Source organism: Asterias rubens, chromosome 7, assembly GCF_902459465.1.
Source record: "Asterias rubens chromosome 7, eAstRub1.3, whole genome shotgun sequence".
NCBI classification, from domain to species: domain Eukaryota; kingdom Metazoa; phylum Echinodermata; class Asteroidea; order Forcipulatida; family Asteriidae; genus Asterias; species Asterias rubens.
Window position 1 is genome coordinate 15,306,683 of NC_047068.1, and position 17,966 is coordinate 15,324,648.

Consider the following 17,966-nt stretch of genomic DNA (forward strand, 5'->3'; position numbering starts at 1 on the left):
TACCCGTTGTAAGTTTGGTTGTAGTACCCCGGTTTATCTTTCGATCGTCTAGGGGTTTTCTCTTCCTTGTTTGCGAACTGCTCTACGGCTTAAAAAAAAAAAGTCGGTTTACTTAGGTTTTATAAAAAAGCTGTTTACTAAATACGAAAAACTATTTCTTTTTTGAGGATTAAGACTTAGTTAAACCTTCCTCCATGGTATAAAGATAAATGTATTCGCAAATCGCAACCCAACAAAATAGTGACCAAATCAATTTTCGTGAAACCTGTGACGATTTATAACTCTAGAGGGCGGTGTTTAAATTAGTTGAAACCATTTTTAAAGATCTCCCTTTGATTTTGTTTGATGGAATGGTAAACAACATTACAATGCTTTATTTCCCAGGGTAAATCCATGGAGGTAGGACACAAATTAGCCATTATTTCAAATTTGTTAATTTTCATGTTTAGGTAGTTAAATTCAAGACATTTGTTTCTTCGTGCTAAGTTTGCACAGTTTGCAAAATACAAATAAATACTAACAAAATTAATAAATGAAAATGCCAACGAACCAAAAAACGAAGACAGTCGTTTTTGTTTCAAGTTCATCATTTATTAGGCTTCATCTAAATCTAGCTACCCTAAATCTACGTAGCATACGCTGGCACTCAGCAAAGTCCACTTCTGCATGTAAAGCTGAGGTGAAGACTAGGTGTGCGTGAAACAGGAGGAAAGTTGTGCTTAGAAAATAAGTGCCTCATTGCTTTATTTTAATTTAGTTAGTGTTACTGTTAGATTTAAATTTAATGAATCAATTTATGTTTCTGTATGGAGTAACTCACATTAACAGTGCACACCATATAGAAAGGACAGAGACACTTACGAACAGTATTTAATTTTTATTATTAAATTGTAGACCCAGTAACTGGGGCGCTGTATTCCTTTTTTCAAAATGTTGACATTATCACCATCAGTGATATCACTGTTATCAGTCCTTTTTTCAAAATGTTGACATTATCGATATTGTCAAAAAAAGGAATACAGCGCCCCAGTTACTGGGTCTAATTAAATTGTATTTATTTTGTTATTTAAACTTAAAATGTGTCTGCTTCCTTTACCTACATGTATCTTTGCATCTAGGTAGGATGGTAAGACAACTCAGAGTCAGTGATGATGTAAAATAACAAGCATGGAAAAATTGTCTGATGGACCTAAACGTAGAGTAGCAGCGAGAAAGAGAAACCTAAAGGGGGTTCAATCCTCAGCCAAGAAACTCAAGGCTTCAGAAATCCACCACACCCATCCTGATGATGGGTCAATCCTGGATTCAGATGTGTGCAGTAAAGACTCATCATTACGGATACAACCATCATTTGAAGGGGTGTTCGTATCAAATCACGTGGATGGGCTTCGGAGAGAATTAAATAATTCCAGGTCGAATCATGACTCACAGTCACAGACCCAACTAAAGATCACAAATCTAAGTGACATTGCAACGATCCATAACGAGAGACCGTTGTTCAGAGTGCTGACAAGTGATGACCAGGGGCTCAGGTCGACGATCGATGAACCTCATGTTGGGGATTCAGTGCCGAGCAGTCCCCTGGTGTGCCCTGGAGAGGAAGAGGATTGTGGGAGGATAGTTCGTTCTCATGGCATATCGGCTGTAGCTCAAAGCGCTGTTACAAGTTCAGAGGTAAACCCTTTAACATTTTACCAACATTGACATTGTTTCAGAATTTTATATTTATAAAAGTTTTTTTCTGGAGAAGATGCCAAAGTGTAACACCATTCCTAACTTTATCTGGTACCTTACTTTCAATTTCCAAAATGATTTGAATGATTTTCCCATACTTGTAAGTGGATCTCTTCATCGATAAAAACTGTTTATGCCTTTGCGGATTGAACCTAAAATACCCAGCTTTTTGAGGTACATATTTTTAATAAAAAATTAGATCGTAGATACGATATTGGTACAGTACTTTCAGAATAAAATAGGTCACACGTGTATAAACTTGGCACCAACCAAATTTTTACTAAGAACCATATTTTTCTGTCGGTGTTGCATGTGTGCTTAACTGGGTAAAGTATTGTGTTTGTAACCATGGCACTGCAAGAGTTATTTATCTGTTTTATTCTTTACAGGAAGCGACACCAGACTGCAGTCCGCTGCCGCCCACACCTCAGGGACGACGTCTGAAGAATATCAAGTTACTTCCATCTGGAAGGACTCAGTGCAACGTTTCTGCCGATTGGGATGGCAACGACTCTTTCTTTGAGCGACTTGACATGGATCAACTTATCTTGAACTCTCAGACAGAGCTCAAAGGTACCGTGAACACAACTAGTTCTGGGACTTATCCCTCAATGAGAGAGGGAATTGGAGATTGCCCAAAGCTCCTTGAGAGTTCCTCGCCAAGGTCTCAGGCACATCTTGAAGCCAAGTGCAGTGTTGTCCGAGAGAAGGTGCTATCAAATGGTTGCATACCACAAGACCTTGTGAGCGACAAAAACTCAGGCAGAACTTCACATCATTTACAACTAGAACGGTGTGATGAGCATAACTCAGAAACTCCCGGAGCAGAAAGATGGTTTAGTAAAATCGGTACTAAGAAAGAGAGTATCGAGGAGGAGCAGGCTGAAGATTGCCACAGTGGAGTAACTCCGAAGGAAACATCGACCCGTGTCAGACTTTCAGAGGTTCAGACTGACTGCCAAGATGCTACTAAAACAGTACCGGCAGCAAGTTTGGTTGCAGTGGCTGACCTAATGACCCCCAAAGTCACCTCTGCAGGTAGCAAGTTGCGGCAGAGGTTGCAGAGCAATGCACGGGTGACCACCCAGACTGACTGCCAAAATGCTAAAACAGAATCGGGAGCAAGTTTGGTTGCAGTGACTAACCTAACGACCCCCAAAGTCACCTCTGCCGTTAGCAGGTTGCGGCAGAGGTTGCAGAGCAATGCACGGGTGACCACCCCACAGCAGAACCGTAGTGCTGAGCTTCGCCAGGTGAAGGTTGAGGAAGCTTTGACTGAAATGCTGCAGGAGAAAAGCGGCGTTGAAGACAACGACATCGGCCCATTCTACGGTCTACCAAGCAGGGTTGCTCTTATGCTGAAAGAGCACAGAGGGATAGATAGTCTCTACGGTAAAGAATTTTTCTTAGGCAGAGTAGATGTGGTCAGTTTTTATAATAGAGTATGACTAGAACCTGTGTCCTCTTGATTATGTGCAAGCGCTCTGCCAAAAACTGATGTTGGCAGTCTCCCTTTTTTAATCAATATTGTTTGGAGGTGAAAGCAAACCAGCTTTGAGTAACAACTCAACACTCGGTTCTTGAAAAAAAAAAAATAGAGGTTTTTATAGGGGGTCTCAAAGTGCTTACTCTGAAGGTTTATTTATTTTGTTTTGTAATGGTAATGTAATGAAAACAACATAATGTACTGGATACGGAGCAAACCAATATGGGGGCATTTACAGCAGCCAGAAAGGCTTTATTTGAAACTTTGTAGACTTTACATGTAAACAACATTGTCTTCTCCCTCCCCTCACCAACACCTTTCCAGATTGGCAGCATTCTTGCCTGACTCTTCCAGCCATCCAGCATTCTCGCAACCTCATCTACTCCTTACCCACTAGTGGAGGCAAGACATTGGTAGCCGAGATACTCATCATGAGGCAGTTGCTATGCAACAAGAAGGATGCCCTGCTTATCGTCCCATTTGTTTCCATCGTACAAGAGAAGGTATGCACTATGCTGAGAGGCTTTTGAATTAGGCGCTTTACAAATGTCTTGGTAAATGAGCAATGGAGAGCTGTTGATGGTATAAAACATTGTGAGAAACAGCTCCCTCAGAAGTAACATAGTTTTTGAGAAAGAGGTAATTTCTCACTCAAATATTAAACGACTTCAGGCCTAAAGCCTTTTATTAAGCATCTGAAATTATTCTCTTGCAACATTGATGATCAATTGAGTAAAAATTTTCACAGATTTGTTATTTTATGCATTTGTTGGGATACACCAACTGAGAATACTGGTCTTTGACATTATCAAAGGTGTCCAGGGGTGGATTTCACAAAGAGTTAGGACTAGTCTTATTCAATTCAATTCAATTCAATTCAATTCAATTGTTTATTGTCACATACATATACAGTGAAATTCACTTCGGCTTGCGAGTCTAAAAATATTAACAATTACAAAAGTTACAAAAAATACAGAAAACCCTAAAACCACATAGGCATACAATAACGAACAAATAAACAGTATGCGCACAATATGCAGAGAGACAATAACAGAACAAAATTGCAAACCCCCAAAACAAATTAAAAAGAATTAATCATTAAGTAACCTTATTGCACTGGGATAAAAACTATTGCGAGTACGGTTGGAGTCAGCTCTGATCACTCTATATCGCTTACCTGATCTCATTAATTCAAACAAACTATTCGCAGGGTGAAATTCATCTGAAATAATAGATCTAGATTTCTTCAGAACCTGTGCAGCATAAAGTTTATCCAAAGCAGGAAGCTCACGACCAATGATAAAGCTAGCAGTACCGACTACACGATTGAGGCGTTTTCGGTCATCTGCCGTGGTGTTGCCATACCAGACAGTGATCGAGAGCGTCAAAATACTCTCAACAACTGCCCGATAAAACTTTACCAGCAAATCTTGGCTGACACGAAAACTCCTCAATCTTCTAAGAAAGAACAACCGTTGCTGGGCCTTCCTAACAATGGAATCAACATGAGTCACCCACTTAAGATCGTTTGATATGTGCACTCCTAGAAATTTAAAAGAGTCGACAATTTCCACTTCGGAACCATTAATATTTAGCGGCTCAACTTTGTCTGGATTTGTTCTGAAGTCTACAATAATTTCCTTAGTCTTTTGAACATTTAATTCTAAGTTATTGTCGTGACACCATTGAACTAAATGATTAACTTCATCACGATACATGGAATCGTCCTTAAAAATAAGTCCACCTAATGTAGTGTCGTCAGCATATTTTACCATAAAATTATTAACAGAGTTTACTTCACAATCATGCGTAAACAATGAGTACAGCATTGGAGATAAAATACATCCTTGTGGCGCTCCTGTACTTGGGACAAGTGACTTAGAAAAACATTGACCAATTCTAACCTTCTGTGAGCAATCCAATAAAAAAATCTAAAATCCAACGACACAAAGAATGGTTAAAATTCAAAGTTATAAGTTTATCATACAATTTAAAAGGAGATATGGTGTTAAACGCCGAACTATAATCCACAAATAAAATCCTGCAATAGTTTGGGACGTTCTTATCGAGGAACTGAGATGCTCTGAATAAAGACCATGATACTGCATCGTCAACTGACCTGTTAGCCTTGTACGCAAACTGGAAAGGGTCTAATTTAGGCGGCAGCTGAGATTGGATGAAGTTGCTAATTAAAGTTTCAAGGCATTTCATAACAATTGAAGTTAGAGCAACAGGGCGGTAGTCATTAAGGCAAGTAACTGGTGAACGTTTTGGCACATGAATGATGGTCGATTTTTTTAAAACATTTGGAACATGGCAAGTACTCCAGAAGACGATCAGAGCATACTGATCGAAACGTCGAGTTAATCCAACGGTTCTTTTCAGAACCACCCCAACTCATTTAGAGATTGTTATTACATGGTGTTACCGCAAACTTTTCTATATGGCAAGTTTTCAAAGACCAATTGAATAATTTACATAAAAAATTGCATAAAAAGTCATTACAAGATCTGAGAAGTCGTGGGGTGATGCCGTCTGGTCCAGGTGCCTTGTTGAGTTTTAGCTGACGTAGGACACGACGAGTGTCTGTGAGTGTTATTTCAAATGGGGGAGGTAGCGTTTCACTCATATCCGGTAAACGATCTTTTGGACGATCAAAGCGTGTAAAAAAGTCATTCAGTTGATCCGGAAGTGTTGTATCGTCCTGGGGTGCTTGTTTTGGCTTTGGTTTGTAGCCTGTAATTTTATGGAAACCTTTCCACAGTTCCCTTGAATTAGTCGCAGAGATGTCATCTTCGAGTTTATTGCGAAACCTTAGTTTTGCATTCCGGATTGCCTTTTGAACGGCGTATTTGGCTTTTTTGATGGCTGGAGCATCGCCGGATCTAAATGCTTGCTCCTTAGCAAAAAGTTCGATACGAACGGACCGGTCAAACCAGGGTTTGTCATTAGGGAACCTCTTCACAATTTTCTTGGGGATGCATAACTCTTCACTCCATCGTTACGTCAGTGCACTCATCAAGATCAGCTGAACTTTCAATAAACATATCCCAGTCCGTGCATGCAAAACACCCTTGAAGTCGCTCTGTGGCCGCATCCGTCCATTGCGAGACAGTGTTTACTGTGGGCTTCTCGCGTTTCAGTTGCTGACGGTATGTGGGAATTAAATGCACCATATTGTGATCAGAGTTGCCCAGTGGAGCACGCTTTAGAGATCGATAAGCACCCTTTATTGTAGTATAGCAGTGGTCAATAGTATTGACAAGGCGAGTGGCACAACTAACATGTTGGTAGAACATGTGCAGGCCCTTCTTCAGAATGGTGTGGTTAAAGTCACCGAGGACAATGCTGATGGATCCAGGGTTCTTGTTTTCATGTTGCGTAATAATACGAGAAAGTTGATCAATAGCGGATTTAGCATTAGCATCCGGAGGCACATATGTAGCACATAGTAGAATAGAACCAAACTCACGGGGTAAATAAAAAGGTCTGCATTTGATGAACAGGGTTTCAAGCTCCGGTGTGCATGAATGTAAGAGTATCTTGGCATCGGTACACCATTCGGCGTTCAATAGAAAGCACAATCCACCACCTGTTGACTTGTCCACCTCAGTGAATTCACGATCCGAACGGAACAAATTGAATCCGGGTGGTACCACGGCTGAGTCCGGAACAGAAGAATTTAGCCAAGTTTCCGTGAAACAAAATAACGAACAATCTCGATAGTCCTTCCGAGTATGGATGAGGCAGCAGAGTTCGTCTATCTTATGGCGCAGGGAGCGTACATTGCCAAGGAATATACTGGGTAGAGGTGGTTTATGGTTCCGTTTGCGTAGTCTTAACAGTGCACCACCACGCTTACCACGTCTGCGCCCCCGATGTCTCTGATAGCGTGTCGAGCTAGGTCCTTCATCATTAGTTGAATTTACAGGTAAAGACAGAAAATTCTTTATCGAATTCAGGCTTAATAACAGCTCTTTGCTCACCTCACTTCCACTGGGTTGAAGCACGAGCAATTCCTCTCTGGTATACGATAAAACTCCCAACAACTCCGTAATTAAAAAGCACATAAAAAGTAAAAATGTTAGAGCTCGCAAAACCGTGTCGCCATGGATCGGCGCCATCTTGAAGTCTCGAGTTAGGACCAGTTACTCGTCCTAACTTAGGACTATCCATGCAATTTGTATACCTCCTAGGCTAGTCCTAACTCTTTGTGAAATCGACCCCAGTGCCTTTAAATCAAACAAACATGAAGAAAGATAGTAATGAATTGCCATTTTGTGTTGTGTTCCAGGTTGCTTCACTGTCTACCTTTGCTGTTGAGCTAGGCTTCCTGGTGGAGGAGTACGCCGGTAGTAAAGGCGCAATCCCACCCCGCAAACACCGCAAGAAGAAAACGTTGTACGTGGCTACAATAGAGAAGGCACACAGTCTGGTGAACAGCCTGATACTAGACGGGAGGATTGAGACTCTGGGATTGGTCGTTGTGGATGAGGTGAGAGAGAGGGTATTTGAAGGGATTTTTGTGGCGTGTCGTAGCTGAGTGCGGACTCAAGCTCTGGTCTTTCTGACCAGCAGAGTGTGGGTTTGAGTCCTGTCTTTGGCACTTGTGTCTCGGAGCAAGATACTTTACCTTATTGCTTATGACATTGTTGTAGAATTGGTAGTGCATGTCAAAGAACCCAGGGGTCTATTTCACAAAGAGTTAGGTTAGGATTAGTCCTAGGAGATATTAAAAACTGTTGGCTAGTCCTAAGTTAGGAAGAGTTAACTTGAGATAAGACTGGTCTTAAATTTGTGAAATCCACCCAAGAAATTAGAACACTTTAAATTGTGGAAGAGTAGGGGTGAAGCCCTGTGTTTCTGCTTCACTTAGCAAATGCTTACACGGTTGCAGGTTTTCTCCAAGCTACAGTGATTAAGTTCACTTATGAGGCATCCTTGGTTTCATTACCAGAAAAAAATAATCAGAAGTACACAAATAAAACGAAGTAGATATAAATATTTACTGATGAACTTAACTCTGTTTCCAGCTACACATGTTGGGGGACGGTGGACGTCGAGGGGCCAGCCTTGAGGCCTGTATCGCCAAGCTCCTGTACCTGAACACAGCACACATCATCGGCATGAGTGCTACGCTAAGTAACATCAAGGACCTGTGTGACTTTGCTAGGGCGGAGGTTTACAGCAGCGACTTCAGACCCGTGGAGCTGAAAGAGTACATCAAGATTGAAGATAGCATCTTTGAGATCAATCCATCAGCGCTGTGTCCTGACGACAGGTTCATTCATTCTAGAATAGTGGCATTCCCTGTGAGTTAACATCACAATAAGTTTCTATTACCAAAAACTTTGTTTAACCCCCTACTGTCTGATCCTTTGATATCGTTCACTGTATTGAATGACAGATTTCTATGCCTACCAGCAATATGCTATCATGTGATGAATGCATGCACACAGTACACATATAACCCTCCTACTGTATGATCCTTTAATATCATCCACTGTGATTTTGAATGGTAGATTACCTCAGCCAGCAGTATGATATCATGTGGTGAGCTGAATACACCTACACAATTGCTATCGTACAAATCTTGCTCCATGCAAATCTTCAAGTTTTACTTAAGGTGTATCAAGCCAGAATGTGTGAATATTGTGCCAAAATTTGCTGTAGATTAAGAAATACATATAGGTCACATAACAGATAAAAACAGTTCAAAATTCCAAATGGGGCATTCAAGTCTCGAACAATGCTGTAGTAAAACTGTGCGTGTTTGCATCGTTATTCATTGTCTGGTTTACTTGTGTTTCAGTATGATCGTGCGATGCGTCGGAATGACCCTGATCATTTAGTAGGGCTGGCCCTGGAGGTCATACCATACAACTCATGCCTTGTCTTCTGTGCCACCAAGAAAAGCTGCCAGAATGTGGCAGAATTTATCTGCAAGTACATGCCAAAGTAAGGACAGTTTAGGAGTTGATTTTGAATGGTGTGGAGGGTGGGGGATTGTTAAGAATCAAATATAGGAACTAGGCACGCATGCAAGTTGTTGAGATTTCAAGATTTTCTTAAAAATTCTTTGCGCCTTGGGAATTTTCCTGACAGATGTAAAACAATCGCTAAAGGCAAAAATAATTGTTCACATAGTTGTACAATATTTTGTGTTTAAAATAGATTTGCTTCTGGTTTTGTTCCTTTTTTGGTCACTTTTGTCGTCCCTCTTTTTAATATACATCGAATCCACTAAGAGAAATACGAACAAGAAATTTTGATGTAAGTGAGTTTTTTAATCCAAGAAGATGAAGGGTTGAATCTGCCAACAATTTATTTTGTTTTGTTTTTTGTTCATGAAATAAAAAGAAATTTAGTAAAGAAGATCACGCAGCACAAGTCCAAAGAGAAAGCCATTCTCCTGCAGTCCCTACGCCGTGAGTGCGACAACCACCTGTGCCCAACCCTCAAGCGAACCATCCCCTTTGGATTGGCGTACCACCACAGTGGCCTGACCATGGATGAGAGGAAACTGATTGAGGAGGGTTACTCTGAGGGTACACTGTGCCTCCTGACGTGTACCTCTACCCTAGCAGCTGGGGTTAATCTACCCGCTAAGAGGTGAGTATTTTGATAGTAAGTAAAAACCAGTTCTTATACAGCTCATTAATTTTGAATTTTAGTGGGAGGGTTCGGTTGAAGAGAGTATTTAGGGAATCCGTGTGTTAGACGGCAATGTGTGTGGCATTGGTGGCTAGTGCTAAAGTGTTGGCCTCTCACCACTGTTAAAGAATATGGTTTTTCTTAAGTGCACAGAACAAAGAAATGTTCACAGAGTGTATGTGAAAGAATGGAACACTCTTCCGTATCACATCAAGAATGCTCAGACTATTCATATTTTCAAGAAACTGCTAAAATGTTATATTTTTCAACAAGTGTGCTGTAAATAATTGTATGTAACTGTCTTGAGCGCCTTTGAAATTTTTTTTTTTTTTTTGGTGCAGTATTTTTTCTGATTGATTGAACACCAAGGTAACATACATGTAGAGCTGTGTGTGTTGGAAAGTTTGAAACACTGTGTGGCGCGCAAGTTCACACCATCCAAACTGTACACACAAACAGTGAGGTTCTTAGATTTTAGCACTGAATCCTCCTGCAAGATTAGATATCAAAATAAGACATTATTTTTTATCCCATGCACATCATAGAGTCATCCTACGAAGTCCCTACATTGCCCAGGACTTATTGACGAGTACCAGGTACAAGCAGATGGTTGGCCGTGCAGGGAGGGCCGGTATCGATTCATCAGGAGAGAGTATTCTCATCGTCAAACCCAAAGAACGTCAACAGGTAAGAAGTCATATGGAAAGTAGGGTTTGTGATACGTACGTGAAATTATACTTGAATTACCTCACTCAGCAATACATTTAACGTTTAAATCTTCTCAAGAACATGCCGATGCATCTGTTGGAAGACTTGAGAAATGCATCATATAAATTTGACTCTGGTCGCAAAAAAAAATTTCAACGACAGATCCTGTCCATGTTTAATATTTCTTTCTAAGTTGTGTCTTTTACTACAAAGTGAAATCACAACAATATGTTGCTACAATGAATGATTAAAGGAATGTTATTGACCCAATGACCAGGGCACTAATTTAAAGTGCATTGATAAGGTTATTATAAAATGCGCTTTATAAGATGTAGTTCTTATTATTGTATGTTTCCTTCCAGATTGCTGAGTTACTGAGTGGGCCAATAGAGGCGTGCTACAGCAGTCTACTTCATGATGAAGGGAAAGGAATTAGGAGTCTCATTCTGACGTTAGTGGCCCTCAAGGTAAAATATTCCCAACCTCCAAATCTGAAAAATGGCTCTTCCTTGACTTTAGGCTCCTTGCAAACCCTCCATAAATTTGATCTCTTCTTTCATCCTCTCAAAAATCTCGCCTGTTTGAATCATTTCCAATTAAATGTTGTGTTCAATTTTGTGTCTACCTCTTGTCCTTGGTTGCCAATCCATTATTCTTGTTGTCCATCTAGTGCTATATAAACACTGATATTATTATTCAACAGCTGACAACTGATCGTCACGCTGTCCTGAGATTCATGGAAGGGACACTCTTTGGTGTCCAAGCCACTAGTAAGGGTCATGACATTTCTGCTCCGATGAGAGTAGGACTGGACCGTCTCTTGGACTTGAGGCTCATTGAAGAGAGACTGCCGAGAGACAACGTCCAGAGAACATCCTCTGAACTTGAGTTGACTGTCACTAAGCTCGGACAGGCGGCTTTCAAAGGTAAGCCTGGCTGACTGCCTTTGTGCAAATTGCCCCCATGTTGGAGCTTGTTTGGGCTGGGGCATTTGATGTTTGTGAGGTTTGAGGCACAAGATCGTGTATCATGTCATCGATGCGAGAACAGTGTACTGATTTTCCAAAAACCTTGTATGATCAATTCACTGTTTCTGATGTCTCCTTCTTTCTCTACTTATTTCATCACACATCAAATAGCACAATTAAATTTAATTCAATTCAAGTCAACATTTACTTCATGCCGCTCAAGATATGCAAAATAATAAGCACAGAGGGTGGAGGGGAACTAGTTAATCTGTGTAAACAAAAATATAGAGAATATGAGGCTGTCAATTTAAGTCGAGGCTTGTAGAAGACAGCCTAGACAGACAAACTACAAACAAGGAGACAAGACAACAGGTTACAAGAAAACATTTACAACAAATAGACTGGGCTGCTATGAGAGATATGTACAAACTAGCAAATGTCTGATGGCATAATGTAGGAGCTGGACTGCCTAAACAAGAGAGCTATGCCACATAATGGGAGAGAAGAAATCTTTTGTAAGACTACTTGAATCCACCCACAGACAGCAATTTGCTAATTTTGTCATGGATAGAATTCCGTTCTTTTCAGAATGACCTGAAATAAATTTGACCTTCTAACAGGATCCATTGACATTGACCTTTGTACTTCTGTCTACGCTGACCTGAAGCAGGCCTGTGATGAAGGCCTCGTCTTGGCAAACACCCTCCACCTTCTATTCTTGGTCACGCCATATGATCTTGTTCCACTCAGCAGACCCAACTGGGCCATATATGACCGACTGGTAGGTACAGTGTTAAATGCTCACAAGGAGTTTTTCCCCCAAAGTAGTACCTTAAAACCTCAATGGATTGGTCAGAGAAGAAAAAGTATATACATAAAAAAAAGGACAAAACAAAACAACTTTGAAATCAAAAGTTGGGTCCGCATATTGGAAAAATAAGAAGCTTGATAATTTTGAATGGTCCCTAAGTTAATACACTGATGAAATTAAAGAAAATGTAAAAGAGATTGGGATTGTTGTTTGTTTGTTTAGATGATCTTCCCATCAAGGGAACTCGGCAAACTCCCACAAGGGGATATTAACACAAAGCTGGCAACAGCCAAATCTCTCTCATACAAACATTGGTTTAACGTCTATGATTATGAATTACACAAATCAAGAAATTGTGATTCAGTAACTAGACGACAATACTTATTCTAGTCATTGTGAAATCAGCGGTTAGCTGCGGTTCGAACCCACAACATTGTGATTGGAAGTCCTGCAGTCTAACCACTTGACCACAGATTGGAAAGAATATGTGCATATAAACACATATAAACATGTATTCTATAGATGTATAAACAATGAAAATATTTGACTTGGTAATAAATAATAAACAACGTATGTGAATATTGTCATATGGGAGGCTTTTAGTTAAAAGGGCAACTACCTGATATGGCTGAATTTATGAGGTAGTTTTTATTCTCAATTACAGTATTCTAATCTGAGTGAGAGTAACCTAAAGGTGGCTCAACTCATTGGCGTAACCGAACGATATCTCAACTTCAAATTGGCTGGCAGGAAAATCAACAAAGTAAGTCCAGAATTCATTCTTTTCCCTTCACTAACATTCTTGTAAAATTCCATGTGCACAAAGCGTTCAGAGTGAAATCCACAAGTGCCATTTTGGATTCTAACTAAGGTGTTGCAGTGCATTCAGCAGCCACTGCCGGCCAGCCACCGAGGCAAACCACTTCTCTTGGCGATAAGTGCACTGGGTTCTTTTACGTTCATTGTTAAACAATTTTGTGAGTGTTAAATCTAGAGAGCTCGAGGTACACTACAATTTCCGATGTTTTTGGTTTTTAACTTTTTAGCATTGGCTGAATAAATAATTCTAATTCTAAATAATTTTAATCTAATCTAATCTAATTAGACAACACACGGGACCTACAGCTTAATGTCCCATCCAACAGGAAAAGCAATAAAAGTGTTTTGCTTAAGGACACAAGTGTCAAGACCGGGACTCAAACCCAAACTTTGCTGATAAGAAACACTGGTGCTCTGATAACCAGTCGGCCACAACACACCATGATCGAATGAGAAGCAATCACAGTTAAGTGTCATGCGCGCCACGCAGGGGGTTCGAACCCATACTCTGCTGACTCATCAGAACTTCAGAGTGCTGTTGACAAGATTGCTTGACCACAATACGCTACAAGCTGAAAGGCTTCAATTTGTCTGTTATCAGTGAAAATAAATTTCCATATTTATCTCCAGATTGATGAACGGACAGACTTCAATGTGCAGCGTTTTTACCTGACTTTGATGCTGTGGGAACTGCTGAAGCAAACCAACATCTGGGACGTTGCCTCAGACTTTGAGATGCCTCGGGGCTTCATCCAAAACTTGTTCACTTCAGCTGCAAGTTTTGGATCCAGCGTGCAGCGGTTTTGTGAGGTAAGTTTAATATTCAGTGTTACTGAATTGGGTTAACTATAAGCATAAACAAAAACTGGCTCTTGCTTTTTTTATCATAGGGTTAACTCGGTTCGTTTCAGTTCAAACATGAATAGTCCGATCCTAGGAAATGGGCATCTTTTCTGAAGACATTATTTGACTACAACGTTTCTTGAAAGGTTAAATAAGAAATAATTGAAAAGTTGTGACAATCAAATGGCTTCAGATTTCCTTGATTTTGTCAGTAGTTTAGTTGGGGATATTTCTCAGGAGGGTTACTGGTATAGACTTCATGAACAAGAATTTTTAATGCCTAAAGGATTAGACCAATGCAGAGTGGCGTTCGAGAAAGACTTTGAGAAACAGAAAATAGGGTTGGAGAGGTCAAGGTCATTACAAGTTTGTGAAATTTATACCACAGGTTATTTTGGTCAGGGAGCAGTTCGCAACAGTTAATAATTTGTTTTTGATTTTTGTCTTCTTTATAATCAATGAGGTTTTACAGAATCAAACCAATCGCTTTTCCGCCGGGTGATTAACGATCCTTCACTCTATTCTTTCCTTGCAGGATCTGCCTGAGTTTTGGGCTTATCAACAGCTCCTCACTAAAGTGGTCTTTGACCTAACGTACTGCGCCACCGCTGACCTTGTCTCATTACTGGAGGTGCCAGGGGTCAAACAGGTCAGTCACCTCTAGGTCATGAGCTTATTATATATGCATTATTCTTTCAATTATTTCTCATGGAAGCCATTTGGAACAAAATATTTACCAAATAAGAATAAAAATTGGATTTAGATTTCATACTAATTTACATACTAATTATCAAAAGTGCAAACACGTTTTAACATTCACAGAATGGAAGAAAAAGTAAAAAGACTGGTCACCAGGCCAGTGCCCAAACCACAGTGTGGATAGGTCTATCCAACCAACAGAGAACTAGTAGTTGTTTATTACATAAGCCTAAAACCCGGCTGGCATTTGGTATTGTTTGGATCTTTTCAGGAGACAGACACCTCTAACCCTACCTATGTTTTTCCTTGTGTCGTAGACAGCTGAAAACTCCTGAAATTTCCTCCTGTTTTTCTATAGAAAACGGAGCGTTGAGTTGAAAAGGCGCATGTGTTTGAATTTCCACCCAACCAATAGGAGACTTTCCAACGCTAGGCGGCAGCAGACATACCGGGTAAATTTCCATTGTTTACGTAGTTCTGAACATGCGCACAATTCTGAGAACAATGGATTTACCCGGTAAGTCTGCTGCCCTCTATCGTCCCAGAAAGTCTCCCATTAACGTCACACTCTTCTATTATTTGCTTTTCTATCCTACATTTACCATAGTACCTTATCAACAATAGCTAAGCCTGTTTGTGTGCTATTTTGTATGTTGTACAGGGTAGGGCAAAGCAGCTCGTTAGGGCAGGGTACAAAACCATCCGCCACCTCGCCCATGCCGACCCCAGTCAACTCACTGAGAGTGTACAGCATCTCCCGATGAAAATTGCCCAGCAAATTGTGGCTGCAGCTAAGGTAAACTCACACTTTCCAAGTTTAACATTCAACTACACCTGAGACTATACAGTTATAAGGTTTCTGCTGTTCCTTAAAAAGTATTCAACAGTCTTAAACTGGACTGTTCAAATTTAAGGCCTTTTAAAAAGGCAATCAAAAGGGCAACAAAAAATTTGAATATCATGCCTGGACTAGCAACAGTAGTGAGACGAGATATAGTTCAAAAGGGGAAAGACCAGTAACAGTGTAGTTTAAAAAGAGCTACCACGGAATCAACAAAAACAGGTAATTTCCCTCCAAGAATGCAACATTTTAAAGACACCACCAGTCGGTGGAAAAACAGTATTTCAAGAACCAAGCTTTGTAATTCTTGATGACAATGTTTGAATTTCCAGATGGAGCTCGCTGAAAGAGCAGATGCTCTGAGAGATGAAGCTGAAGAGTTGGTCACAAAACCAACGCCTGAAGAGCTTGATACTCTACTGCAAGAACAACAACTGGTGACAGGGACTGAACCTCAAGAAACAACTGGCAGCCAGGCTAGGTGATACTAAGTCTGTGGACTGGTCATACTTTCTGTTTTAAACGCCAACTGAAGAACAACAACTGGTGATAGAACCTGGACCTCAAGAAACAACTGGCAGCCAGGCTAAGTGATACTCATTCTGTGGGCTGGTCATACTTTCTGTCAACGCCAACCGAAGTATTTAATAATAACTAGCGCATTTCACAAAAACTGTATCAATGCGCTTAACATAAGTGCCCTGCAGCCGATTTCACGAAATGCTAGGATTAATCCTAACTCGAGTTAGGATGAGTAACCCGTCCTAACTTAGGATGGGTTCAATGTGTCCTACGCCTTTGGATAAGGAATTTAAATCATCCTAAGTCCTAAGATTAATCCTAAGTTGGGAAGAGTTTGGTGAAATCGACGGCCGGTCATTGGGCCAATAAAATTCCTTTCTCGGCTCCCTGGGGAGTGTACAACCTGGGCAACCGTAGTGCTCCAAAGGTTTTTTCATACACAATATCAATATCTACCATCGCGTGGGCAGTTGTGTACCTTTAAATAGGAAATAGAATTAGCTGTTGCAAACTGTTTACCAACTAAAAGGACCTATGGTATAAATGCCAAAAATGGTTATTGACCTGATGTTTTGACCCCAGCAGAGTCTTTCTCGAAGGCCTTTAAATGGCTTACACAAACGCAAAAACAAATCCAGCCTCACAAACAATACCATCTTATGCAAATACAACATTGATGATTTGCAAACCATAAACACTTAGCCCCATGCACACACTTGGGTTTGAACCACTCTATATGGTAGTTGGTGTACAGCCTACATTGTTTAAGCATAGAGCAAGTTATGGTGTTTAGTTATGTTTAGCCATTTGAAGTTTTCTGTAGATCAGGAAGAGTTGGCTGTTTTGACAGATACCCCTCTGTATATCAGCTATCAATACATGAAACAAGTCAAATTAGTCCCTCACTTTGTTTCCTGATCAACTCGCCCAGTACTTACCTTCTAATTCTATTTCAAACCACATTCGGCCCTTGGATTCAGGGGTTAAATCAACTAGCGTTTATGGATTGTTTATTGATTGGACTTGTCTTCAAGTCATCAAACTCTTCTTTCAAAAAGCAAACACTCCTTATCCCAAGTATAATATTTGTTTTGGCCGAGAATTCTTCTAGTTGAGATAAAGATAGAATTGGCATGTCAAGGGTAAATAGAGTCTAGTGTTTTCTCTCCATCACACAATGTGAAGGAAATGACTCTAATGTAATACGCAATATTATGGACTACCTTGGGGGGTGAATGTAAAGTGTCATTGCTGGTATTTAAGCTTTTGACAAACATCTTTGGGCAAGAATTTGGACAGGGGTTGTCCAAAGTTGCTGTGATCCGAAATAAATTTGCATCCAAGTTGGTCAATTACAATACTTTAGATAAGGGGGAAGACTAAGCAAAGGGGCCAGTCCATTATCATTGCAGGTATTTATGCTTTTCAAACGGTGCTTAACACCGTGTTAGTTCAGGGCTTTGGGCAAGAATTTGGACAAGAATTTGTTTTGTGGCAAGCACAAGATCATATCTTTATCATAATACTTGTCAATACCTCAACTTCACCTTTTGCATTTTGTTTCCATAATTGTGGATAAACTGAAATATGTAAAGAAAGGAAACAATTAGATGATTTTGAAAAGGAAGATGAGAACCGCTACTTGTTTATACCCAATGGAGAAATCTTTAATTACAAAGAAAGATGAACTATTTACAATACCCTGCAGGAATCACACATTTAGGGGTTATTTATTGTTCTCGTATGTCATCGAAGAACCAAATAAATATACAAAATGTCGTAGATGTGGCTGTATTTATTGTACATGGCTGTATATAATAGATGAATTAGCCTCTTGACTGGCGTTAAAATAAGCAATGAAATTGGCAAACTAGGGATGAA

General features: G+C 40.2%; 1 protein-coding gene across 2 annotated transcripts; it reads left to right on the forward strand.

Moving 5' to 3' along the window:
• The first annotated feature begins 323 nt into the window (after positions 1-323).
• On the forward strand, positions 324-16,455 carry LOC117292675 (helicase POLQ-like). Of its 2 annotated transcripts, none has more exons than XM_033774809.1 (17): positions 324-399; positions 1,119-1,674; positions 2,124-3,126; positions 3,545-3,723; positions 7,515-7,715; positions 8,254-8,532; positions 9,033-9,178; positions 9,581-9,832; positions 10,420-10,561; positions 10,945-11,049; positions 11,286-11,508; positions 12,171-12,331; positions 13,026-13,124; positions 13,811-13,990; positions 14,559-14,672; positions 15,384-15,518; positions 15,896-16,455. In XM_033774809.1, exons 2-17 carry the CDS (start codon positions 1,168-1,170, stop codon positions 16,046-16,048), a joined length of 3,879 nt encoding a protein of 1,292 aa, XP_033630700.1. In that variant the 5' UTR covers positions 324-399; positions 1,119-1,167; the 3' UTR covers positions 16,049-16,455. The 2 variants fall into 2 exon arrangements, with proteins under 2 accessions (XP_033630700.1, XP_033630701.1); XM_033774810.1 differs by having other exon boundaries at positions 335-399; positions 1,123-1,674.
• The last annotated feature ends 1,511 nt before the right edge of the window (positions 16,456-17,966 follow it).

What these genes read in the sequence shown, in the direction of transcription:
- LOC117292675 (XM_033774809.1), top strand. Translation starts at nt 1,168, where the DNA reads ATGGAAAAATTGTCTGATGGACCTAAACGTAGAGTAGCAGCGAGAAAG. An exon ending in TTTCCATCGTACAAGAGAAG is followed by an intron (nt 3,724 to 7,514) that starts GTATGCACTATG and finishes GTTGTGTTCCAG; the next exon opens with GTTGCTTCACTGTCTACCTT. An exon ending in GATTGGTCGTTGTGGATGAG is followed by an intron (nt 7,716 to 8,253) that starts GTGAGAGAGAGG and finishes CTCTGTTTCCAG; the next exon opens with CTACACATGTTGGGGGACGG.